This window comes from Semicossyphus pulcher, unplaced genomic scaffold (assembly GCF_022749685.1).
Source record: "Semicossyphus pulcher isolate SPU_LCO1_2020_fin unplaced genomic scaffold, fSemPul1.0.p SCAF_1, whole genome shotgun sequence".
In the NCBI taxonomy this organism is placed as follows: Eukaryota; Metazoa; Chordata; class Actinopteri; order Labriformes; family Labridae; genus Semicossyphus; species Semicossyphus pulcher.
The window spans coordinates 25,686,362-25,714,213 of NW_027211603.1; the positions used below are offsets into that span (position 1 = coordinate 25,686,362).

At 42.0% G+C, this 27,852-nt stretch overlaps 1 protein-coding gene across 2 annotated transcripts; it reads left to right on the top strand.

Moving 5' to 3' along the window:
• The first annotated feature begins 1,027 nt into the window (after positions 1–1,027).
• Positions 1,028–27,098, top strand: syt9a (synaptotagmin IXa). 2 transcript variants are annotated; one of them, XM_069662545.1, is made up of 7 exons: positions 1,028–1,699; positions 10,967–11,462; positions 12,957–13,512; positions 23,231–23,351; positions 23,448–23,619; positions 23,863–23,992; positions 26,494–27,098. In XM_069662545.1, the coding sequence occupies exons 1-7, from the start codon at positions 1,552–1,554 to the stop codon at positions 26,560–26,562; spliced, it is 1,692 nt and encodes a 563-aa protein (XP_069518646.1). In that variant the 5' UTR covers positions 1,028–1,551; the 3' UTR covers positions 26,563–27,098. The 2 variants fall into 2 exon arrangements, with proteins under 2 accessions (XP_069518646.1, XP_069518648.1); XM_069662547.1 differs by lacking the exon at positions 26,494–27,098 and having other exon boundaries at positions 23,863–24,001.
• The last annotated feature ends 754 nt before the right edge of the window (positions 27,099–27,852 follow it).

The window sequence follows — 27,852 nt, forward strand, 5'->3', positions numbered from 1 at the left end:
ACCCATTTATCTGTCAGGTTTTCATCCATGCCTCTACTCACAGTAATTACTTTTCGGTTTGTCCCTTTTGAAAGTATCAGCAAACATGGGCGATCCTGAAGCTCTGACACATTAATAAAAAGTATTTACACAAGGAAATTGTGTTATATAGTGTTAAATAGTGTTCTTTATTGGCTGGCCTCTCGGAACTTTCTTCTTTCCAGCAACCTCATTAATAATTTCTATACATCCCCATTACATCAAATGACCTCTTTATATCATACCAGAGATTATATCTCAGTTATAGATTACCCTATGTATTTGTATGATGTATGTCACAGACTGCCTTGTTCCACTTATGTTGTGTTACACCCATTCAGGCTTCTATTACCACACAAGTGTAATGATATAAACCCTGCAACCACGCAGAGCCTCTGCATTACTATTGAGCTTGTCAATAACTGAAATGAAAGTGTAACTGAGTGTGTGCCTTTAGAAAGACTACTTACTGATCGGTTGAGTTATTGCACAACAGGAATGACAGCATAACAAAGCCAACACTCTGAGATATTGACATTGATTGTCCCATGAGAAATATCTGAAGCTGTTCATTATAATTATGCCCCGAGTTCTTCAGAAGCGATTAGGAACAATAAAAAATAAAGACAGGGGGATAAATAAACGCCCTCAATCTCTTTTTTGCTCTGGGCATGCGCGGTGTTAATTTCTCATTAGTTCAGTGTATGCCAAGACAAATCATGGATGTCACTGCAGATGAATACATAGCAGCGGTTGTCCCTGCAGGAACACGACGTGAAATGCTCACTGAAAAAATAATACTCTTTTTAATGGTTTCCTTTAAGTTGTTTCACTCTGAACTCACATATGCAGCATTTTGTGGGAGGATTCTGAGTAGTGTGAAGCTTGTGTTATCTCAGAAAAATTAATGATTTTACAGATTGAAAAAAAAAAATCATGTCATCCTCTGATTGGCCGCGTTCAGGCACGTGAGACCACACCAGGTTCGTGGGAGCGGAGAAGTGTTCGGCGTTTGCTACAGGTAGTACTGCTCCCAAATCCAGCTATTTCTCTCTGTACTCTCTCAAATTCTGTTCAACTTTTCCTGAGCTTGATACGGTTTGCAGGCGTAAAGAAATTGGAAATCGGACGGAACGGACAGCTCGGTGCAAAGAGTAGCGAGAGTCCGGCTCTGAAGCGCGCACATTTCAGCACCCTGGACAGCGCAACGCGCCGCAGTGGCGATGCCTGGATTCAACCGGTGGCTTCCAACCACAGCAGCAGCGTGAGGGGACGGTTTGACTCAATTTGACATTAAAACTCTTTAATTTCCACATGTTGGGAACGCTACTTGCTTTCCGGATCACTTGGACTAGTGTTTTTTTGTTCTTCCTAACACAGAGCGCCTCCTTAGATTCCATCGTGTGGGTAGGCGTGCCGCTGGATGCGTGGTCTAGAGCCGTGCTGAGCAGCGTGGAATAGGTGACTGTCAGGCGGGCGGAGTGGTGTGCTGGTGCCTAAGAGACCCTTCCTTTATAAGGATGCTGGAGGGAAATGCCTGGAGACAGAGATGACGAGATTTGTCAAAAGGCACTTGAACTCCTGTCAGATCTTTGTTCGAAGGGGGAAGTGCAGAATGAACACTGCCTTGATTTTATCTACTATTTCCGAGACCTCGCCAGGCCACGCTATACGGATTCAGGTGAGGCATCATGTGCACGCTTCATTAACCGGTTTCGTTTCATTAAACTGAAGTAAACGCGCCTGACTTATTGGACATTGTGCGTCCAAAACTCAGCAGGGGGTCCAGGCGATTGGTTAAAGTGCTTTCACAATATCCTTTGCTTTAACATTCAGTCCGCAGCATTTTAATTAGCAGAGTAATTACCCACCTAAATTATGTAATGTATCCTGAAACGAGATTGCGCCTGCACAGCTACAGCCTCTTCTTTTTACGGAGAGCTAACATTTTTAATTGGTCGGCAGGTTTGGATTCTGCAAGCTTGTAGTAACAGCCCAGATCTCCCTTCACACATGTGCACAGATGCCGATAGTGATGTCGCGTATTCAAGACGGAAAAATCGTGTAAAAGTGGGCGCACAGGCTTCTCTCCTCTTCCTGAATGAGGAGCGTTTGTACTTGCGCTCGCCGGCAGCACTTACTATCGTGGCTCACTCACAATACTGTACCTCACTTCTTCGAAAGTTTACCTCAGATTTATTTCTTCGTCTTAAACCCTGAAGGGAAACATGAAGCGTGTACTAAATGGCTGTACTGAACTTTAAGTGGAACTGTAATGCAGAAGAGAGAGGGCTTTTTGACAAGCGAAGGCGACAATCAGTCACACGTGAAGAATTAATGTGACTACAGAGTCACGTTTCATCATTACCAACACCTAGGCAGACCATCTCCATCGGAATGCGTGCACGTGTATGAGTGTGTGTTAATGTGTATGTTTGTGTGTCGGTGTGTGTGCAGAGGAAAAAACGAGGGAGATAATGTGAAGAAGGCACAGTAACTGCACTCCTCCACATACCCACTCATTCTCTTTCATTATGTTTCCATTAGTTTGCTTTCTTATCAATAATTCTGCACCACATGAAACCCATTTATGGATCCCCATTCCTTTTTTTTTGCTGCACCTCTCTGCCTTCTCTTCAACCCTTCTGTCCTATTTCCTCCTTATTTCCTCGATTCCCTAATCTCCCAGCTCTCTCCTCTCTCCCTCATCCATCATAGACCCATCCTGTCTCGTCTGACACTTTGAAAAGGGGAATAGCTATAGTAGGTGCTGTAGTGGAGTTAGCTATCAGGATGTCTTGCCTATGAGGTTTAATTTCAGTTGCAGCTGACATGTGTCACCCAGCGAGATGGCAGCACCCATAATAAAATGACAAAGGATGTGGTTAAAGGAAGATTAAAGATGGACATTCTTGACATGACACGCAATATTAAACTGTCAAGTTTATAAACCCAGTTTGGTAAAAACCCATTTATAATGGAAATTTATGGAAATGTCTGGTAGCAGAAAGATAACCAGAGAAATAAATTAACAAGTAAGAACATGGTAAACATTAATCAATATATTCCTCTCTCTTCACATCGTGATCAAACTGCATGCGGCTATTAAACACTCATTATGGGATATTGTGAATGACATGAGTTTAATGAGAAATCTACCCTGATATCTGCCCGCTCTATATAACGCCGGAGACAGGTGCTGTTTAGCCTAGCTTAGCACAAACACTGGATACAGGGGTAGATGGCTATCCTGGCTCTGCCCAACATGCAAACAATGACAAATTGGGGGAATCATGGCTTAAGGAGCTGAACTACTTCTTGGAAAGACTTTCTGGAATCTGTTCGTAAAACATCACAGTGAAGATCACACGCACGGAAATCACTTCTGTTGGTCAAACATTTATGCTGCGTTCATGTCATATCAAAGTTCATATAGGTGCCAGTTATTAAGTTAGAAACTGCAATCACGTCAACATCTAAGTTGCAATTATGAAAAGGAAAGTTGATTTAGTTTAGTTAGACTGGGGCGGCTGTGGCTCAGTGGTAGAGTCAGTTGTCTTTCAATCGGAAGGTTGGCGGTTCGATCTCCAGCTCCCTCAGTCTACTGGTGCTCCTGGTGTTTGAGTGTGATGACTGGTTGAGAGTTGGGCACTTTAGGTATCATCAGTGTGTGAATGTGGCATGTAGTGTAAAAGCAGCTTGGAGTGGTCGCAAGTCTAATCTAGTCCATTGTTCAAGGTTCAAATTGGTGAAGCCGAAATTTTGCAAATATGTTAAGATGTCAATCTGCATTATTTTGATCCTCTTTCCCATCCATCCAATATGATGCAAAGACATTAATCCAGCACATAACCCCCTTAAAACCAAAATGTGTCATTTTTACATTTGTTATAAACATAGATTTAACGTGTTACTTAGTGGGCTCACGTCCTCTGATAACAGAAACCAGCAGTAGTCGGGGCCCTGACTACAACCAATTAGAACAACTCACGCTGTTTGTGAGCACCCTGTTTATTGACTGTGCTACAACGAGAAAACGAAGCCTTTCCCATTAATTGTGTGAATCAGATTTTACTCACAGAGCGGTATGATTAAGGCAAATAACAGCTTCTCAGAGGTAGAAGTCCAGATATTGCTTTTTCAGCACTTGCTCGCCTCCTACACTATTCCACCTCTAAAGGTCTTGTGCTCTAAAATTGGTTCACTCTCTTTGTTGTGATGCAGTCTCTGAATCCTTCCAGATGTCTATAGATTCTCTCTGACAGGCACTCGGGCGCCCTGCCAAGCCAACTGTGGGCTCGGTGTCCTCAGATGGCAAGTCCCTCACTTTCTCCACATTATTCTCCCAAATCACACATACTCTGGTATTCACAGAATCTCAGAGCGCAGAGAGGACAGTTTGTCTGAGTTCCTGTGCGAGGTCTTATGACAGCGCCCACACACGCAGCCAGTCCTGCATTAGGCAGTGCTGTTGGATTTGGGAGATAGGTAATGCGGAAACCTGAACCATTATTGTCAAAACTCTTATTGCGGTTTACGCTTTTAATACATGCTCCCACCTGTCGTGTTATTAGAGCCAATACGCCTCACCTTTAAAAAATCTGCAATAGTCAACCATCAGAAACAAACCCCATCTGCCAACTGCCACCTTTATGCATTATAACAGCACAACTGTCGTGACTGAGGGGCTGAGTGCTCCAAAGTGCTGATCCTGCTGCTGACAGAAGCTAGGAGGCTGATATAGGGAAATCTAGGCTAAATGAACCGACTTAAATTGTTCCAGTGTTTTTTAACGCTACTCGCCAACAGGTGCTAATCACCAAATCACTGACAAATGAATTACAGGTCCAGCGAGACAAACTGCCATACAACGTCAGTTCTAACTGGCTGCACCATTGTTAGCTGGAAGTGTAAATTACAACATGCCCCTACAGTGTTTGCAAACTCGGTCCTCTTTCCAGGATGATTTACATTACGATGACTAACATAATTAGTTTGGTTTAACTACATTTGAAGCAGATCCACGGCTTAATGCTTCAGGGAGAAAGGTTGGCCTGTTGTGCTCACTCTTTTAATTAAAACTTATCTCATCCCTGCAACTTGAACAAAAATTGAAACAAATTGTACCTTGTGCCCACAAGTTAATCAAACGGTTGGAACAAATTACGTCTTGTGTGCATGCAGACGCTGACATTATTTTGCTTTGTATGTCCACTCAGGGGCTCCATAAGAAAGAATTTACTGTCCCATTAAAAAAAAATTGGCCACTGTTTTCTTTTGAAATCACGGACTGCTTCGCTTATCCAAACTCTTCACAAAGTCAGGTAGTCAATGAAAAGATAAACAGCAAGCATGTCAGCTCGTACAATAAATACACCATTGTTTCTGTCCATGCTGATTCTTTATTCAAGCCACCATTAGAGGAATGTCTTCTTGCTTTGTGGTTAAAAGGAATTTCATAGGGCTGCACGGTGGTGCAGTGGTCAGCGCTGTCGCCTCACTTCTAGAAGGCTCCTTGTTGGAATCCCGGTTCAGACAAAGAGGGCCTCTGTGTGGGGTTTGCATGTTCTTCCCGTGCATGTCTGGGTTCCCTCCAGGCACTCCGGCTTCCTCCCACGGTCCAAAGACATGCTCGTTAGGTTCATTGATAACTTTAAATTGCTTTAAACAGGTGTGAATGTGAGTGTTAAAGGTTGTCTGTCTCTATAGCCGCTTTCCCACTGGTCAAAAAAACCCCTAACACCCGCTAACACCCTGCTTTTTTGCTTTGTGGGAAAGGTTCCAATCGGCATTCAGACCCGGTTCAAATGACTCTGCAGTAGACCAGGGTCATTATCGCCTCGGCTCCGTCCCCTTTCCGGCGCGATGCTATGCTCCGTCGGTAACTCCTGCGAATCCTTGTCATCTCAGCTACAAATTCCGCCCGTCTCCGTCTTAGCAGTGCTCGAACATCGTTCCAAATTTGTCGGTGCCGAGGTTTGATAAACGAACTGAATGAGTAATAGATACCATAAAGACCTAACCACTGTAACATCTTCACTGTTTACTAACTCTGTCTCCGGCGTGTTTTGTGACGTCAGACGGTGAAGCAGCAGAAAAGACAGGAGGATAATCCACTGGCAATGGGAACAGAGACAATCGCCATTTATTAGTGGGTCTTTCTGGGTCTGAAAAAACCTGCGTCGGCGCACTAAATTTAGGTGGGAAAGGGGTATAAGTGTCAACCTTGTGATTGACTGGCAATCAGTCCAGGATGTACCCGCCTCTTGCCCAATGACAGCTGGGTCCACCCCCCCTCATCCCTGAACAGGATAAACTGTATAGATAATAGATGGAGGGATGAATTTTATCATTCTTAAACTACAATAAACTCTATCAGCTTGTATTATTTCTGAAATTCTGCTGTTTTGGCACTGAAACATAATGTGCTGGTAGTTATTCAGGAAGCAGCCATTAGTGTCTCAACTGAAATGGGATAATGTGACTCATCACCATGATTTAAGTAATTACATGGATTATACACTAATTAGTTTCTTTTGAGTATCTATTTTTCCTTACAAAATCCATCAAAATGTTCATTTGCAATGACTACACATACATGGACACAAAATACATTCAATTTATTACTGTTTCACTGCAGGCAGATAATCGCCTGTTGCACAGTCAGCACAGAGCTCAGCTCACCCAGTAATAGACATGGTCAGGATGTAACTGCAGACTGATGCCATTTAAAAAGTCACGGGGAAAACATGCAAACTCTGCACAGAAAGGCCCGCTTTGTCCCAAACCGGTGTTCCAACTAGAAACCTTCCAGCTGTGAGGCAACAGCGCTAACCACTGCACCACCGTGCAGCCAAGATTGAAGATATTCCATGAAAAAATGAAAGTGAACAATACAGCAGCCATGCAGTGAATTTCATCAGTACAGTATTAGACAAAGAAAGGTTAAAAGCAGAGACTGTGGTGCACAAAATAAAGCTTCTTAAAATGTACTGAATCAATCGCTACTCTGTGGCACAATAAATAGGCGGTTAATTAGATCAACGATGCATAAACCATCAACTGGACAGGTTTTTTATTTACAAAGTTAAAAATAGGATGCACCTTCATCTACAATTTCTGTCCTCCCACAACAGTTGTTGCTGCGCAGCAGTTGTTTCCTGCACACGGATATTAACATTATAGTAAAACAATGTCCAATTACATAAGAATATAAATGAATAGAAGAACAATCACCATGCATTACAGCGTCTTCACTGAGGGTCGATGGTGTTCAGATGGTGGAACATTTCACAATTATGTGAAACACAACTTCAAAATGTGAAGCATCAGGGTCATACATGATCAAGTGTTATGTATGACAATATACAGCATGTGGTAGTTGTAATGCTGTGATCATTCCTCTTGTTCATACTAGTGGTGTGTGATTGCAGCTCTGCCATCCTCCTCCATACAAAAATGCATCACATAGTTGAGACAAAGCTGATACGATGCTGACTTAGTGAAATCAAGTGGCTACTGTCTTTTTTTAGAAGCGAATGCCTTCTTTGTGTTAGTTTCCCCTCGGCTACAGCTCAGTGAGGAAACACTGTCAAACGCTGTCCATAATTTTGGAGGAGACCCATTTAATTTGTCTGACTCAGACTGCAGAAGCCTCATGTTAGCTTTGGCTGAACTTAAAAATGCTTTTTTCTGCACAGTCAGTTTGGAGAGGAGGAATAATTACAGTCTGTCTTTTCTATGTACGGTCTTTAAGGTGGACTGGAATAAAAAGAGAGGACACTTGTGAAATGTCATGCAGGAAAAATTACAGTGCAGACAACCAATGTACGCTTTGCTTTTGATGGCCTATTGGGCTGGGCTGGTATTAAAGCCCCTTTAGGTTCAAACACTTTTTGTCCTGCTCTTTATTTCATCCCACTATCATTATCTTTTAATTGCAGTGTGACTGTCTGTTCTATTTTAGCCCGAGCGCATGTGCCTGAAAGGTGCTGCTTGACATTAGATGCGATGAAGATGGAAACTATCGCTCGCATGCAAACTTTGTAGATAGCAGCTATCCAAGTTTTGAACTGCATTAAGGTCTACTGTCGTCCTGTTGTTGTGCAATTATAGTAACCATCCTGTAAAATGTGTGTTAAGTGTTAGAAAATAATCTCATAAATTGTGCTCCATCGTTATTGTAATGTGACCTACGTATATACTGACTTAAACTCTTCTGATGAAGTCTAGTAGCTGATATGAGTAGTTCAGGAAAAGGCTCATCTGGACCGTCTCTGTGTCTTCAGCTTCAAATGAAACCACAAACATTCATCTCTTAAAAGACATTTTCATAGAACTTTTAACAGCAAAAGAAACATGCACGTGACTTGCCAATACTAAATGGCAGTGTTCAGAAAGTCATTACTTTGTATTTCAGATCATCATCTTTGTTTTTTCATTCTTTAGATATGAGCATATGGCTGATTCTTTAGAGGAATGAATGATGGTTCGTTAAAACTCTTACACTGGCACAGAATGTAAAGCTCAAGATGTTTATCCATGCCTTATGTAAAATTACCAAGTGGCATTTAATCCTATTTTCTTGTTTGGATCCCAGACACCCTAGGGCCTAATCAGTCAACAAATATACTTAACAATGCTTCGCCAGATTTACACTTCAGCTAATTGATAACAATTGCACATATGCATTATTTCAATGGCATAACTAATGGCATGTTTAACATGTTTGCAGTGATTGATGTTGATTGATATTTTCACACAGCACGACGCCCCAAGCCCATAATTGGGAGTCAGTGGAGAGCTTGTGGGTAATTAACCTCAAACACAAATAACATCACCTTAAACAATGTGCAAGCCCAGTTAAGGTGCAAAGGAAAAGTCATCGCCTCGATTAAGAAATGGGTTTTAATCAAATAAAGTAAGCTTTTGAAGTGAAAAAAAAAATGTATATATATATATTTACACACATACAAAGGGTAAAATGGTAATAATTAGGTAAACCCTTAACAATGTAATTAATATTAAATGAGTTGATTAGTCGTTATAAAAGAACATTAGTTGCACAGAGTGATAGATAGGACTTTAGAAAAGTAGTGTTGCAACATTTTTCTTGATTATCCTTTAAAAAAGGATTTATTCACCCACATATTGTGCACAGAGATGATTCAGAGAGCCCTTGATGAATCTGTTGGTTCACACCTCACCTCCCTTTCCATGGCGACTCGCACCCTGTGCAGGTGTAAACAAATGCACTGCAGGAATATTCAGTGTCCTCCTTTCAAACCATAGACTCTTACCTGACAGACTAAGGTCTAGAGGATGATCCAATAAAATGTTTATTCTGCCACGGCCACTGCTTCTGCTTTCGCCCACACGCACCTTAACATAACTGTATGTTCAGGGTGATATATACCTTAACATTCTGCTGGAATGTGTTTAGTTTAACTACTACTACAGAACGATGGTGGGGCTGGTTGGGTTTTATAACATGGCTAAATAACTACAAACAGACCAAAGTGTTATCTTTTCACAATTTGCTTGTGTGCGCTTTGTGTAATCACTGCTTTAGCAGAAGAGGTTGAGCAAGGCTGTAGAGCTGGAATCATCTCTTTGGGAAGTAAAAGTGTTTTATTCTGTATTTTTATTACACAAAGCCTCAAATTCTCTTCTAAATCTGACAACTTTAAATGTTGTTTAAAGATTGCATTTCACTGATTTGTGTCAATTGTGTGTTAAAGCAGCTTTAAGGAACTTTTACTCTACCTTGTGTTGTTTATGGCGCCCCCAGTTGACCAAAGTGGTACACCTTCTGACGTTAAGGCCTTGATCTGGCTAGCATGTGTTTTTGTTTTGGAAGTAAATTAATTAAACACAGCTGTTTGCATGATGTGTAGTGATGAGCTGATGTATCTATCGGTGAGTTTGTGAGAATAATAACTGTAATATGGCCACAGTTCCTAAGTAACAATCATACATTTAAGTTGGCCTAGAACTAACAGATTTGGTTGCCTGGTAATAGTAATATTGTCGATAGAGCTACCCAAGTAATGTTAAGTCTTAAAACATTAATTCAAAGGCAAGATACAGCTCAGCAGCAATCCAACATCAATGCCTTGCTAAAGGCCCAGTGTTTAATGTCCTCCATTGACCAAATGCAGCCATGTCACACCATTTATTCCCCCAAATTTAACAAACATATTACATATACCTGTTAAGAAAGACGAAGGAAAATGAAAATGCTGGACTAGTTTTAAATCCTTTCAAATTCAGAAAATTCTCTCCATCTGCTGAATGACAGACCAAAGGTCATACAGAGGCATCAGTAAACAATTGAGACCAGTCTAAAACTTCTCATGGTAGGTTTAGTTGCTGTCCAGCCTTTCCCTCTGATTTGACCAATTCAATTATTTGTTTTTTTACCTATAATGGGGTTGCTGCTGACAAGCTCACAGTGATACACAGTTGTTGAGGGGTAACATATTTAAATCCTCCATTTTAAAAACCTTTTATCTGCTATGAATAAAATCAGCTTAACCCATTGACACTGTAATTTTCAAAAGGATTGTGTAAACGGGCATTTACTGCTCCTTTTGTTTCAACACACTTTTCCTCCTCTGTTATCAGCAGACTCCTGCAAATTGCAGCATAGGGTTCATTCCACTTGGGAGGCAGATATGAGGCTCCAGAAGACAATTAAATAAATGTAGTTAATCCTAATTAATCTTGTGAGGAAGGAAGAAAAACAGAAAGTAAGAGGAGAAAATCCACCAGAAAACTTCCTCCAGTGTTTTAATGAATCCAGTGTTTTGAATGGTAAATACCCGCGAGTGGTAATAACATCATAATGAAATGTTTCGCACTTTCGAAGGAAAAGTTGCAAATTATGATTATGGTAAATATATTTCTTCATTCAGAATTGTTCATTGCTCTTCTGTCACCTTCTCAGATATATCGGTGAGTCTGTTGTCACTGGTTGTGACTGCCTGTGGCTTGGCCCTGTTCGGGGTTTCCCTCTTTGTCTCCTGGAAGCTCTGCTGGATACCATGGAGGGAGCGTGGGCTGTCCCCCACTACCAAGGAGCCTCACGGGCACCTCAACCCTACCATGAGCCCACTGCCGTCGCAGCTCGCACCCAGGCAGCCAGTTTACACAGCCGTGGACCCCCCGGCACACAACCGCCGTGAGTCGTCACAATGCTCCATCACTAGAGAGCCGACTCTGCAGGCATCTGAGGTATCTGTGGAGGCTCCGGTGACTCCTTTATCACCACCACCTGTGGTCATGGCCACACCAGAGGCAGCTATGAAGATCAGTCACACATCTCCAGACATCCCACTTGATGCTCAGACTAAAAGTCGGGAAAATGGGGTTCACACCAACCCTCGTATGCAGAGACAGACCACTGAACCTCCACCCTCCGGTCACTCCATGTCTGAAATTGGGTGAGTACAAGATTTTGTAGATTTCTTTGCCTTAGTCAGAAATACTGGACTTTCAAACTGTTTCAAACACTTTTCAAATTGATGCCTCACAGTTGTTCTCAAAGGCAACTGTGGTACATCTAAGGTTAGGCCCTTTTACACAAATACTGCACTATCCAGACATTACCAGGAAGGTCTGCAAGTAAGAAAGCCAATGTCTAAATCAGGTGACCCAGACATTAACCTGCCAGCCCCCTAGTACGAATCCGTTTAATGCCAAAATGAGCCGATGTTTGAACACAGCAGGTACTAGTCCAGGCTGTTCACAGCGAGCATGTGGGCAGCTTGATGATTCTATTCATGTTGCTGGAAGTCCTTCTATATGTTGTAGTGATATCAGCTCTAAAACCATTATAAAGTATTCCCCCTGCAAGCTCCACCACGCTGCCTCATCCCTCATCAAAACCAAACACACCATTTACAGTAGTTTAGAAGTCGTTGCACACAGACAATCTCTCACTGTATGCTTCATGTGTGAGAGGGCAAGTATGGGCCTGACTGTCCTGAGATTGTCTGGAGTTCATGTGTACAAACAGCTCATGATTGATTGATGACTATATAGTCCTTTTCAAACTGCGGTTCCGCCTCAGCACCACAACGAAGCTCCGTCGTCATGCCACCTTTATCATTTTACATTGTACCACGCAACCCCGGCGTAAAGCCGCCCCAGTGTGTGTTTTTAAATGGCATTCCAGCATTGCGGAGGCAAAACGTGCGCAAGGTGCAAACAACAACACACTCACACAGCGCTGTTCCGCCCTGCCGGCTCTGCAGTTTACACAGACACCGTTTCGCCTCTATTGTGCCTCTGTTACTACCTCCAATGCCGGCTCAGAGGCGGAACGACTTCGCCCCCCCAATATGCCTCCGTGCGTTCTACATAGAAGACGAAACGTAACAGAGGCGTAATAATCCCTCCTTGAACTGGCAGTGTATAAAGCCCTTCAGACTAAGGTGTGAACAGGGTTATGTGACTGAGAACTTCCCAGTAGGAATTTCCGACTTCCAAAGGTGAAGTCGGGGTAGATTAATATGCTCCAAGTTCACAAGTAGGAACTCCAACTTTGAATGGCGGTCCAGAGCAATGTTTGTTGTCGGAGGTCAGATAAATGCTGGGTTCCAGACTTCACAGTTCGGAAGTCGGAAATTTCTACTGGGAAGTTCTAAAGTTCCCAGTTGTCTGGAACACAGCATAAAACACTAATGTGAATTGAAAGTTTGTGAAAGGACATGAACCTGGCCAAGAGAGCACGTCACTACCCACCAATGCACCATCCAACTACCACATCCCTAAGTTCTTCCTTGCTACTTATAGGGCACACTTCCTCTTCCATTGACACACACTGTTGACACTGGGCATGACTTGTCTAATATGGATGTAAATACTTGGATGACTTATCTGATTCAATTTGATGTTGTATAACGATCTTTGTTAATGATTTCCACTGCCCACAGAACAGGAACCATTCGCAGACATATGAACCTGTCGAACCCAGACTTCAATGTGGCCCAGTTCCAAAGGCAGGACTCCCTCACAGGAATGGGGCTTGGCCTCGGTCGCCTAAAACCTGAGCTCTACAAACAGCGCTCCCTGGAAGGAGAGGAAGGAAGTCGCAGAGGCGGGGGCTGTGGGCGCCTCAACTTTATCCTCAAATTTGATTGCGACCTCGAACAGTTAATAGTTAAGATCCACAAAGCAGAGGACCTCCCAGCCAAGGACTTTTCTGGTACCTCTGACCCTTATGTCAAGATCTACCTGCTCCCTGATCGTATGACCAAACACCAGACCAAGGTGCACCGCAAGACGCTGAACCCTGTGTTTGATGAGGTCTTCCTGTTTCCTGTGGCGTACTCTGAGCTTCCCACACGTAAGCTGCACTTCAGTGTCTATGACTTCGACCGGTTTTCACGCCATGACATAATTGGCCAAGTGGTTGTGGACAACTTCCTGGATCTGGCGGATTTCCCCAGGGAGACAAGGCTGTGCCGGGAAATCCAGTACATCTCTACGGTGAGTCAGCACTTGCGTTCAAGATGATGTCATGTACACTTAGATATGGATTTGCCATAATATATAACTTTGAATTATTACCACAGAGGCCTATGTAATATTAAAGGGTTTATGAGGGTTTTATTTAGTTTGAAAGATTGGCTTCAACTCTTTAGAGAAATACATTTTTGGTCTACATGTGGATCCTTCATTTCAAACTGTCTCTTACTGACAGTAGAAATGTTAAAATAAAATTGACTGCCTTTTTAAACACACTGAGCTGTCAGCCCTTAACAAATGAAATAATCAGCTAGTAAGGAATAGGTCTCCTTTGTATCACCAGGATTTCCATGTCCTTACCAATGATACATTTTAGTGACATGTATTGTTTAATAATGTTTATTCGTTTGCTTTGTCGATCTTTGTGTAATGTATTTTTAAGTGTTCAGTACCTAAGAAATATTGTGGCAATTTACTAGTCTAAAGGAATGACACGCAGTAGATGCAGGCTAAGGGTTGGGGTTAATTCCTTTATATGAGATACGTGCTCAACATAATCCCTTCTTTTAGTAACAACTATTATTACTGTGCAAATTACTGTCAACTGAACGAGGTGAAGAACATTTTTCATTAGGCAACACATTTACTGCATTTACCACCACTTATCTAAAATCCGTGCCCTCTGCTGGGACCACCCATTTTTAAACATATGTAAATTAAATCCACGGTGAGAGTAACTAAAGGTCAACAGGATTTAAAGCCCATTGCCATGTTACTTTATCGACTATGTGACTGCTTGTGCCTGTGTGTGTGTGTGTGTGTGTGTGCCTGTGTGTTCTTGTTTGTCTACCTTACTGAGGACCCTTATAAATTTGACATCTTGGGTGCGAGGACCTTTTGCAAAGTGTGGACATATTTGGGGTTGGTAGTAGGGATGCACGATATTGGATTTTTTGCCGATATCCGATATGCCGATATTTTACAACTCATTTAGCCGATTACTGATACCAATACTGATATTTTTTTCCTGCACATCTAATTGCAGAGATCATCAACTCTCTTCTGTATTGGAATTAGCGTACAGTATAATGGTGATATTTTATTACATTTGTCACAACGGTCGGGGTGACGGGTCTTGAGATGGTAAATCAAGTTTGTAGCGTTGAAAGACTTTGCCTTGGCTCCTCCTCGCATCACGGAAGCTCAGCAGCCATTGCAAGTAGCAGTTTTGCTATCTATTTCGGACACTTTGAAAAACTTCCACACATTTTGGCTTCTAACTCTCTCATGCTGCAGGTAGACACACGTGACGTCATCACGCTGCGCAGCGCAGGTCTTCTTCGCGTCGGGGACATTGTGCCGAGGTCGGGCATTTAATCAAGTATGCAGCTGCCCATTATTTTATCGGTTAATTATATCGGCGGATATTGGCGTGTTGGCCGATATCCAATAGTTCATTTTTAAGCCAATATCGGCCGATACCGATAACATGCCGATAATATCGTGCATCCCTAGTTGGTAGTGCCAAAGCTCTTCATAATGTTTTTAGACTGATAGCTGATATCTAACGAATATATTGCTTAATGAAGGTAATGTGAAACATTTATGCGTGTATTCTTCAAGTGATTTCTTCATTGATAGTTATCTCAGTGTGTCAGCTTAAATAGCCGTAATGATCCATTCACCATGAATTGCTAAAGTAGCATTAATAAGACTCCCTGCCATTGATTGCTGCCAACTGGTCCTTTTATCCCAGGGAGGTCAGTGAAGCAGGATCAATGAAGCACAGCCATTTAAAGGAAAACTTTGTTTTTTTTACAACATGGGTTAAATTCCCATGGCTCCAGCCCTCAGTTATCTGTTGTGATAACAGTTTACCTGCCAGGGTAATTGAGCAGATCTTGGTTGAAACATGGCAACATGGCTAAAAATAGGTCCGACAAGATAGCAAACAGTCAGTCAACAAACTGCAATAAATGTTTACAATGGGTACTTGGAATATAATTCCCCTCTGTTTACTCTTTCAAATAACTTGTGGGGTTTGTTTACATCCTGTCTGGGTTTGTTGCCTGGTTTAACTTATTTATGTTATTGTCCAATCGTTCATAAATATTATAAATATCTTTAGTGAGTACAATCTGATCATAACCGACAGAACTGATGGCCCGATCCCCGTAGAGAAGACCACAGATAAAGCTGTAGTTTTTTCTGCAACACTGACATAATTCTGGACTGTTAAAGCAATTACCTGGTTTAATTAAGTAAAACAATAAGCTGTGCGTGTCCGTCTCTTGTGTATCTTAAAAGCAAAGCATCTTCTACCTCAGCTGGTGTCCAGGTTTGTCTCCTGCAGCTCTGTTCCTTACCGCTTATGCAAATGACTCGTCTGCATCGCAGCCATTTCAGTGTAATGAGCTTTGTCCCTTAATAAGATGAATTTGTGTGCATCACTGATCCACCTGTCAGTCTTAGCTAAATAAAGCCACTGTAGTAATGTTGTTGATGCAATTAAGCTGGAGGAAACAAACCTGTAAAAAAAAGCTTGAAACTTGTTCACACATTTTTCTGCTTTCGTCTCTGTAAGAGGAGCAGCACTTTATTTATTTGCTCATTTTTATTGTCATTCAAGCTTTAATTCAGACTAACTGCTTCATCGTGTATCATTTATAGTGGACAGATGGTAGTCTTGGTTTACCAGAGCAGAAATAAATCTGAAAAGCAGCTGTTGAACATATTTTGACAGTGGTGAATTTACATGAAGCTGCACTGTAAATGGTTAGCTCACTAACACAGTCTATTTCCTTACTGCAAAAACGTATCATGTTTTCTTCTCTTATGGCAGAGGAACACATTCATAGGGTTATACATGACTACACACCTTACGATTGGCCATTATGCAAAACATGCAAAATGCTTGTGGCAATACTTATAGAAAATACAGTATTCAGTAGGAGATGCTGTACGAGATAATACAATTTAGATCGCAGTAATAACGGTGGATGCCTGAGTTCGAACTCCTGTGTCTCTGACCAACTGTAAAGGGAACGCTCCTGATGCACCTAAAAAATAATATCTCAGGAAAGCGAAAGAAGGCACCTGCAAGGCAGCTACAGATGATTGCAGACAACTGACAAGATACAAAGCAATTCAGGAGCGCTCAGTCAGGCAGCTGGTTATGATGACCTAGTCTACCGTGATAGCTTTTGGGCTTTTGAGTTGCTTGTCAGTGCCAGAAAGTTATTCGGGATGACAGCATTCTTTACGCATTTCTGCTTTTTAAGTGATAATCTCGAAGACTTTCATTTAAATAAATGTCTGTTAAGTCACAATTTATCGCTGAATGAGTTAACACAACGGTGATTGAGCCACTGATGAAAGACTTTGCATTTTCAGTATATAGTATTGTCATGGACTGTGTGCGACTTTCACAGAAAAAATCACAAGTGGGGCCCAGTTAGTGACGCGTTTTCCATCAGCCAGCAGTGGTTGGTCTGCCAGAGAGGGTGGGCGGAGCTAAGCGGCTGCTTTTCCAGTCTCTACAAGTGTTGCAAGTAAACAGTAATCTACTATGGCTGAACAAACAAAGAAAAGATCGATGACTACAGATACAACTTCAAAAATAAGTGAAAATCCAAAGAAAAAGAAACAAATTCGACGCTCAGATGAAGGCAAACAGTCTAAAAAGGAAAGCGACTGTCAGCGAGGAAAATCAAGAGTAACAACCGGAGCCAACCGTGGACGTCACACATGCGACACTGTCTGGATATCTGGGAAGTGTGCTCCCGCAATTACCATTTATAACCAAAGAGAACGAAACTGAGATCTTCGAGATTACTTTGACTTTAAAGATCATTATTGACTTTGCATGATCCAGGGTGATGCATTTGTCGGGGTTGGCAAAAGTAGGAAAAGGGATTTTCTTACCTTATTTTATTTTAATACACAAGTAAAAAGTAGAAGTGTTATAGTTCTTTACTGAAGTAAAAGTGAAAAAGTACATGCCCTAATATTTACTCACAGAATAAAAGTTACAGCATCCCTCTGAATGACATTTTACTCATGTTGAGTTTTGCAAAGCTTACTGAACCTCACATTATATTTGGGAGACTATTAAATTTCCAGCCATGCAACAATTTCTTCCAGTCAATCACAGACATCACATTCACTGCCTCTTTCAATGGTTGAGTTTGTCTCTTCTCCGTTTATTCTTGATATGTCTTTTATTTTTTGATCTTGTTATGTCTGTTGTGTGTGATGCGCTCTGATGGGTGTTTAAAATTAGATGATGAAATCAGGCGACGTTGGGAAGGTGGTGAAAAAATGATGCAAAACAAAGATAATCAAGAATGCCTTCAGATGGATTAAAGCTAACAAGCCTGTTTTAAAAATATAAGGTGTAGAAAGTATAGAGATTTGTGTTAAAAAGTGGGCGGATAAAGTAAAAACTTACATAAATCAATACAAGTAAAGAACAGATCCATGAAATTTCCATTTAAGTAATCTTGTGTATTTGTCCGTACAGTCTACTGCCCCTGATGAATACTAATCTATTTTTATTTGATTTTATTTACATATGGACATCTTGTGTTCTTTTGTTGTTATTTTTCTACACTGTGTGACTGAGCTCAAAGTTGTGCTTTGGTGCATATCCGTGTGTTGTGTAGGCTGCTGATGCAGCAAATATCTGCTTGCCAATGGTTTAATGCAGAGAGCCTTAAACAATGTGTTGAAGAACATTAACAGCTTCCTACACATGGACTTGTACATGTAGTTTTCGACCTACACAGTTCTTTGGCTTCCCAGAGTACGAGCCATATACATACAGCCATCATTACCCGACTTGGCGTCCAGACAGTCAGCAGCTGTGCCCCACTTTCATGATACCAACCAAACAAATTCTATCTGGGTTTGAGTACATTAGAAGTCGTATATATATACTCATATTCTATATGAGTTGTAATTCTCATATGAGTATATGAATAGGAAATGTGCACATTGGAAATGGAAGAGTTTAGAGACAGCTGCATGGAGATCATGATTTAAAATGTGTCCTTAAGATAATTTTAATCAGGCATAGCTGTTGAAGTACATTTGTAGCACTTACTCAACTCCGATAAATCTTTTGTTGATAGATCTAGGGTCACAATGTGTGTAGCATTCGTTCTCGCAGGCTTGATCTTTTGTGAGCCCTCGGAGTTCAATTCACAGGGGCACCAACTTGACAGAGTACTCTACAGACAGTGAAACACTGTAATGGGGACTACTTGTCCATTCCAACACCTTCTGTGGTCAAAAACAGAAAGCTATTTTCAAATTATATTTGACCTTTCACAAGGAAGAATCAAGCAACAACAGTCCTCACACATAAAGAGGATGTTGCCTGTGCTCTTTTATGGTAATGTCTGCCTGCTAGTAAGTCATGACCTTGCACTGTGTGCAGCCAGTACCATGGGGAATGGCCGGACAAGCACATGCATATTTCAGTGTGCTTCTTTGCAGCTAGAGTGGCCTCGCCAGTAGAGTTTGTTAGAGGGGAGAGACTGTATGAAGCAGATCAGAGGAATATACACCAACATTTACTCTAATCTCCAAAGCTAAGGCCTTAATATTTTGCTAAACATTTAATCAAACCAACATTATGTCTACCTGGTCACCGATTCTGTTCAGGATTTTCATAGACAGGATCTCAAGGCGCAGCTGGGGGGAGGAGAGTGTCCGGTTTGGGGACCTCAGAATTGCATGCTTGCTTTTTGCAGATGATGTGGTTCTGTTAGCTTTTACTTAATTTTATTGTAGTTCAAAATCACAAAAACAAATTCCTTGTATGTGTAAACCTACTTGGCAATAAACACCGATTCTGATCAGCAGTCACTGGGGCGGTTTGCAGCGGAGTGCAAAGTGGTTGGGATGAGAGTCAGCACCTCCAAGTCTGAGTCCATGGGTCTCTGCCGGAAAACTGTGGTTTGCTGCCTTTGGGTGGGAAGAGAGGTTTGAGCCTCAGGCGAAGGAGTTGAAGTATCTCTGGGTCTTGTTCACGAGTGAGGGTAAAATGGATTGTGAGATTGACAGACAGGTTGGTGCAGCGTCAGCAGTATTGCGGGCATTGTACAGGACCGTTGTGGTGAGGAAGGAGCTGACTCTTAAGGCGAAGCTCTCAATGAACCAGTCGATCTATATTCCAACCTTCACCTATGGTCATGAGCTTTGGGTAGTGACCGAAAGAATGAGATCGTGGATAGAAGCGGCCGAAATGAGCTGACGTGTCTGAGCTCAGCCCTATACCCTTTTCCCACTGAAATTAGCACAGGTTTTTCAGACCTCGAGTATAGATGCCAATGGTCTCTTTTCCCATTGCCAGTGGGGTATCCTGCTTTCTGTCTCTTTTCTGCTGCGTCACCATCTGCCGTCACAAATGCGCCCGATACAGGGTTAGTAAACAGTGAAGATGTCACATGGTTAGGTCTTTATTGTATCTATTACTCATTCAGTCTATTTATCAAACTCGGCGCCGGCAAATTTGGAACGATGTTGGAGCGCTGCTTGGGCCGAGATCGGTTGAATTTGTAGCTGAGATGACAAGGAGTCGCTGAAGTTACAGACGGAACATAGCATCGCGCCGGAAAGGGGGCGGAGATTAGCGTGTCGACACAGATTTTGTGTTCCCATCAATGCCGATCAGACACGATGCGATAATTACCAGGGTCTACTTCAGAGTCATTTGACCCTGGTCTGAATGCAGATTGTAACCTTTCCCATTAAGCAAAAAAGCCAGGTGTTAGAGAGGCATTAGAGATAAGGTGAAGAGCTCAGACATCCAGAGGGAACTTAGAGTAAAGCTGCTACGCCTTCGCATAGAAAGGAACCAGTTGAGGTGGTTCAGGCACCTGATTAGGAGGCCTTCTGGGCGCCTCCCTGTGGAGGTTTTCTGGGCACAACCACCTGGGAGGAGACCCCGGGGTAGACCCAGAGCTCACTGTAGGGATTATATATCCCACCTGGCCTCGGAACGCCTCGGATCCCCCAGGAGGAGCTGGAAAATGTTGCTTGGTAGAGCCTGCTGTTACAGCGACCAGACCCCGGATTAGTGGAAGAAAATAGACGGATGGATGGATGGATGGAACATTATGTCTAATAAGGACACTAGAAAAGAGTTGAATCATCAAGACGGTCTTCTTTAATTCATCATAAGTTGATCTTAGTTCTACATTTATAGAAAATGACCAATATTTCAGAAAAACTGATGATTGAGGAGGGCATGTCAAGAGAATGACGTGAATATATCGGTCCTGTCAGTGTGTGAGATAGAGACTTGAGGGGAATAAGATATTGACCAAAGTATTGATATTTTCTTGGTGTAAACTCTCAAACTCAGGTTGCTTTTTGGAGAGGAGTGCTGCAAGTCTGTGCTTTGTTATTGATTTTTAATCACTGTTTGAGTAGAATGGTATGTGACAGGTGGTGATGGGAGCCAGAGATTCACAGTATCTGGAGCTCTCAAATTCTCACACTGTTCAGTTTTTCGCACTGCTCGGCTCACATGCACACACATGCACACACAGCACACACAGCCTCTAACACTGGCTGGTTCTGTAATGCATTTGCACACATGCTCCACACGTGCCCTGAGAAACAAGCTAATCATCTTTGGACACGGATACAGAGGTAGGAGCCCGTTTGTCTTAATCACTGGACAGATGAACCGACTTATAGGAATGAAAGGCTCATTATTAAGTGATGATTGCCAGTGGGGTTGAACATATGGTGTGTTTTGATGCCAGATTTGGCTCGTCTAGCTCTGCAATTAAACCAGATTGATAAAATAGAGTGTTTTTATTTGTCATGTGATGTTTTCCGTTTAAATGTCTTATTTTTGGTTTGGTTGGTTTTGGCTTTTAATTTGAAAGGACATAGACAAGAACACTCTATATGATAACATTTGTGATATAGCCTGATTATCAGAGACTTGCAGTGTGACATTTGGCCTGCAAATAAGTGCAATGTTTTGCCTATCAGGGATCTGAAGCATATGAAACACTCTGATAATTTATCTCCTCCCACCTGTGTGCACAAAGACCATGATGCATGTGAGGCCCACAGGATCCTCCTGGGTTGTGGAACACATTTAAAGAGGTTGTCAGTTAATTAATCATGGAAATTAAAATGCCTTATACCACCGTCTGGATGAATACTTGATCCTGATTTATACAAAAAACCCGCGACAAGATACAATTTAGGTCTGAGGAAGAGAAATCTCCAGCTCTTTCTCTCCCTAGCTCCCTAACACACACGCACACACACACTGACACGCAACCACCCATTACAGATAAAGAGAGCTGGAGCTATATCCAAGAAGAGGACATTCGTGCTGAGCAATGCAGACAAATGAGAGGAACCTGTAGGAAAGACTTTCAAAGAAAGGAAGAAAAATAGAGAGTGTGTGTGTGTGTGTGTGTGTCTGTGTGTGAGGAAGAAAGGCTTTGAACATGATTGTTATCCAGACCTATTTTTTTTATAATTAACTTACAATTTAATTTAACTTCGTCAGACTCTGCTAAGCCTAAACACATGCATCTTATTATGCACATTAGAGGTAGTCATACCTTGCAAATCTGGGTTTTTAAGAAATTAGCCCTGACTTCAATTGGGCTAAAATATATTTATATCACTTTTATAAAAGCTTTGATATTCTTTATTTCTCACATTAAGGTTCTATTAAACTGAACGATCACTCTGTAGTGTCTAAGTGTCTTGGCTTGCTGCCAACATATCAGTGTCTGGGTTCGCTGCAAATCACCCCTAGTGACTTATTGTGTGAGACACTTACCTCAGGCCTGCTGCAAAAATTAAATGTCATAGGCCATTGATCTCTCCCACTAGCAGATAGCCAATATATCTGTCTTTCTTACTGTTATAAATATCTTGTCTCGTCTCTACAGGCACAAGTGTTCAACCGCAGTTAGCACTGAGCACACATTGAACCTGGCTTTGCTGTACAGCTCGAGAAGACTAAATTACACTCCTCAGTTGTATCTGAGACAGAGCACAGAAGAGGGGGAAAGCTTGCTTGAAATACCAATCGGACTTTACACCGATATCGAGCTCATTTCACTTATCTACCTGTTTCAGTCACAGTTAATGGAGCAGCTCCACTAAATTAACGTGATGCCATCGATTCTGAGCTCCCAGGTTTTATGATCACAGTCTGATTAAACTCACCAGGCTTTCCTTTGCAATTACTTGCCCTGAAACTTAATAGCAGATGGTACCTGACTCAAAACAGCAACACAACCTTCCTGACGTACCACAGGATCAGCAAGAGACTCTACTGTAGGAGTTGTTGTCTTCACCAGACACGTTTGTGTGCTTTCCCGGTTCTCACATGTTTAGTGGAGTTATTTTAAGAGCAAGTGATAAGAGAGCTTCTGCCTCTCTGCAGCTGAACAGAAGTCGCCATGTTGGCTGAAATGTGGGAGGCTTTTATTTGTGCGGTGTGACAGAAGAGGCTCTTCCTTAGCAGAAACATGGTTGAACTCTGTAACCAAATGTCAGCTGGACATGTTATTATTTTCCACCCTTGGCTGGTGTGATAAGCAGTTATGCCAAAAGTAATGTCATTATTTTTTCACTGTCAATGCGCTTTCTTCAGTATAAAAGCAATAGAGACTTGCATGGAAAAGCAGGGCTATATAATCAAGGATAAAGCTCATGGTAGAGTAAGCATGTTCTGTGTTTCTTGCAGGATAATGTGGACCTCGGGGATCTGATGTTCTCGCTCTGCTACCTGCCCACCGCGGGCAGACTGACCATCACCATGATAAAGGCTCGCAATCTAAAAGCCATGGATATCACCGGTGCATCTGGTAATTAAAAACTGCTCGTGCTCACAGCTTCTGATCCTTACTGGTACCCCGCATGAAAGTGAATTAAATCTCATTCTGTTCCCCTCCCTTTCACAGACCCGTATGTGAAGGTGTCCCTCATGTGTGATGGCCGCAGACTGAAGAAGAGGAAGACATCGACTAAGAGGAACACTTTGAACCCGGTCTATAATGAGGCCATTGTCTTTGATGTCCCTCCAGAAAATATAGAGCAGATCAGCCTATTGATTGCAGTGATGGACTATGACCGGTAAGAAGCTTTAACTTGGCTTAAAATAAGTCAGAGCATTTTTAATTGCTTCAGGACACGTAGGATAGAATATTTCAAAGGGCACATTAATAACTTAATAAACTCTGTTTCTGTCTCCTACATACTTTGACAGTCTCAGTCTGTTTGCTTCTCACACTTGAGATGTCATGTATTATTATTTTTGGAAAGCAGAGTCGGTCGTGATCACATTATTTCTCTCCCTCTCCCTCCGTGCACCCACAGTGTAGGCCATAATGAGGTCATTGGCGTGTGTCGAGTTGGCAACGATGCAGACAACCTCGGTCGAGACCACTGGAGTGAAATGCTCACATATCCTCGAAAACCTGTCGCCCACTGGCATCCTCTCGTTGAGGTGAGATGACTCTACTGTGACATGTGTTTCCATGCATGCATGCATGAGGACTGACCAGATTTGGAGCATGAACACACAATTTTGCAAAACAGATTTTGCGACTAAGGCTGTCAAAACTGTTATGTAGCTCTAACCTCATGCAGGTTGTGGCCCTCAGGCAGGAATGTGCTGCTACTGACCAAACATTAGAGCAAAGTCTAACTAAGAACGAGTGAAGGAAGATGGTAGATGGTCTTAATTTGCTATTAACAGAGCTATGGGTCTGATTCAATGATTGTATATATAAATGGATGACGCGTCTCCATCTGCTCTCATTGTACGAAATTGAAGCCAAAATAGCCCCTATGATGGGCGCTGCCATTTTGCAATGGTGGCGTCATTTGGAGCCAGAACTGCGCAGTACAGATTTGCGCTGTAGCCACTTCTGCTAACCAAAACACACACTTATGTAACCGAAAACAACAGCAAGGATCCCGCACGTCGGCGTATGTAACAGCAGAATAGCTCCTTGTGCCGGTCTGAAGCAGACGTTCACAGGTATGGAAACTTCAATGACTGTAGTGATTGTTTTAGTTACGTCTCCTCTCACTGTTCCTCCTCTACTCTGCTAATCGGGAACAGATCGGCTGCAGGAGCCGTATTCGTCAACAGGGCTGTCAATCATCCTTTTTACAGCATCAAATAACTAATTACATGTTAATACCTGTTTGAGAAACATTTATTTGCCGTGTTTTTTGATTTTATAGTGTGATTCATGTCCCATCTGTTAACATGGAGGAGGCGGGCTTTATGACCTATACTGCAGCCAGTCAGCAGGGGGCGATAGAGAGGGTTTGGCTTCACTTTTAGGGAGCTGTCACGTCATCCATCTTTTTATACAGTTACAGTTATTCAATTAATTATTCAGTCAAGAGAAGATTCAAAATTGTGTTTTACAAAGTAGATTATGTTACAAAAAGGTTAGAGCATGCAAAATGTAGCTTAACAGGAAAAAATACTGAGGAGATTAATTTTGCTTTATGCTGAAATGAGGTAATTGCAGCTCATACTATAGTATGAGTATTCAGTAGAGGAAACAAAACACACATATATACTATAAATAATAGAATGCTGCCAACAATTTCTGCACAAGCCATGTTAAACATTTACAGTAAGGAATAATAAGATTAGATAAATGGATGACTGACATTAGTTACAATCAATAAAAATGAGCTACACAGTAGATGTTATAGCAAACACACGCAATAAAACACTGCTATGCCGAGGCCTGCAGAGAAAGTGTACATGAATAAGTGAAATGCTTATCACTGCCCAGTCATTAAGTCACAGTGGGCTCATTAGTATTCACTGACACAGTAGTGTGTTGTTACAATGAGACTGTGAAATGATTTTTGCCAGTGCTAACAGAGAAATGGCTGTTAGCTGTCGTTTGATGAAGGACATTTTAGCCCGGACAGCCCAGAAACATGATGGATGCTTTCTTATCACGATTCTTTCTTTGCCCTGAATTAATAGACTTCAGAGAAAATAAAAAAGTAACATTTCTGGATCTGATGATGGGAATTAAAGCTGCCAAGCTCTGACGTGATTCAGCCCAAAGCATGTGTGGGTACATGTGGTTCCAGACGGAAGCGACTCGGCTCTCCGTGGGCAGGTCACCTATTTAAACTTTTGGGAAAATTAAAATAAGCGCAAAAAAAATCTACTCTTGTGAAAAACCTAAGATTAACTGTGATTTGCAGAAAAGTGGTGAGGCAGCGAGCTAAGAGAGGCGTTAGAAGTGAAATTTTGACAGCGGAGAAGTGGAAGTCCCACTGAGAAGTTGAAGGCTGGTCGCTCCGACCTGTTCGCTCAGCCTTGAAAAATTGCTTTATTTTGTGTCTTTGTGAGCACATCAAAGGTCTGCGCCTGCAAAATACAAAGAGACAGCGCGAGTCAGAGGAAATTGAGCTTGTTATGTTTCTTCTGGGCTATTAGAGTATACAGTCCTTTGAAATCTTCATTGGAGCTTCAAGAAACCACATTTATTGCTTACTTCCGCCCAATTAATTTCAGTCAGAGTTGTTCCGTCTTCACGAGCCCTTTATCCTCAAGCTGTAGATCTAACATGCTGATAGATCTATTTACATGTTTGTTTGTCAAGTAAGCCACTTTATCTGTTAAAGCTTTCGTCTTTGTTCACATTTGGCACATAAAACAGTCAAAGCAGAGCAGTCCATTCCAATAATTGAAGGAATACATAAATAAACTGACTTCACACACACGTCTCAACTGAAATGGGAGACTCACTGTTTGTTCTGCTGCCCGTTTCAAAGCTCTGTAGGTGGTGAGTACATTTGTTTAGAGGTTCCAAAATGAAGAGCTGGCATTTTGAAAAATCTGGCTCTGGTTTCATTCGAAAAAAGACCGTGCATCTGTTTTTGTGTCTATGTGAGAGGAGATCCTCTTGCACATGCGTTGCACAGACCTAACTGCTGTTTCCGCTTGACTCCCCCGTGCAGTACCAGGGGACCACAGGAAGTAGCCAGGGAGGATCCTGCAATTCTCTGAAGACGCCTCCTTCCCCGTAGCCTTGAGCAACGATTCACACAAGGGCACCAATCAACCCGAAGCCTCGGCTGCACGTTTTGGACAGTAGTGCCGCTGAGCGCTGCACACATCGCTAAACCACTGAGGAACAGAGAGACACACACGGGGATCAGTTGCATGTTGAATGACCGCAAAGATGGATGTTTCCTTTTTATGATGTTCCATAAGAAAAACACAACAGGCGTATGCAGACATTTTAAGTCTGTGCTGTTCCTGCGTTTCTACAGTAGTTACTGTTTTTTACATAGTCTTGTTACTTGTTTTAATGAGGTGAGTCTGTATTTGCACAATGTACTTACAACCAGTTGAACTGCCATACTGTTTTTTAATTTGGTGGTGAATTGGTGCATGAGGTCATGGTTCGGTGGGATTTCTTCTCCTCGTTTGTTTGTTTCTGATTCTATTTTTGGGACTACGACGTGTTGTTCTGTCAGTTGATGTGAAGTGACGGTTAACTTCTAGGCAAAGTATCTGTAAGTAAAATATGTTGAATGTTAACAATAAATATTATTCCATAAGAAACAACCATTGTTGATCTTTGCCAGTTGAATCTTTGACTTTCCTCCATCTGCACTCTCTACAACTAAAACATCTGTGAAACAAAGAAATACAAAAACATTATAATCTAAAAAGTTTGAAAGCAATTATATTGTGAGGAAGTGACTGGTTTTGAAGCGTGGCAGTTGTATTAGAGTGTAAGATTAGTGCATGAGGCAGCCAAGTGGGTTTCAGAGACAAGCGAGAAAGTGCTGCTTGTGTAAGGAGATTACGAATGCCTGTAGGCACGAATCGGTTATGAAACTTTGCCAAATTTGCAACGACTCAAAAGTAGTTTAGGAAAAAAAAAAACTTGGAAATTATCAAAGAAAAATTATCTTGGCAAGTTAGCGGAAGGACCCCTGGAAGTTAGAAGTCAGTTTAATTTCAGGGTTTTCGCTGGATTGGAAGCACTTCGAACGTGTCGCTCGTAATTTGGTAAGTTGTTTGTGAGCAGAGACTGTAGGAATTAAACGGGCCTTTTCACACTCTGATGAATGGGTACAGCACCCCCTCCCTCCTTTTTATTCCAATTAAGAAGACTCAGTGCCCCTCATACATGTTCCTCACTTTATTTGCTTAAACAGCTTACAACCAGCACTTCTCCCAACTACTCCGACGTCATGTTAAATTTAAGCTGTTCTGTATGCCTCGTGCGCTGGTTAGAGGCCAGCCCTGGCAGTAAGTGAAGCTACAATGACATTTTCAAACAGCACTAAAATGTCTTTCATTAA

What these genes read in the sequence shown, in the direction of transcription:
- syt9a (XM_069662545.1), top strand. Translation starts at nt 1,552, where the DNA reads ATGCCTGGAGACAGAGATGACGAGATTTGTCAAAAGGCACTTGAACTC. An exon ending in AAATCCAGTACATCTCTACG is followed by an intron (nt 13,513 to 23,230) that starts GTGAGTCAGCAC and finishes TGTTTCTTGCAG; the next exon opens with GATAATGTGGACCTCGGGGA. An exon ending in GCAGTGATGGACTATGACCG is followed by an intron (nt 23,620 to 23,862) that starts GTAAGAAGCTTT and finishes GTGCACCCACAG; the next exon opens with TGTAGGCCATAATGAGGTCA.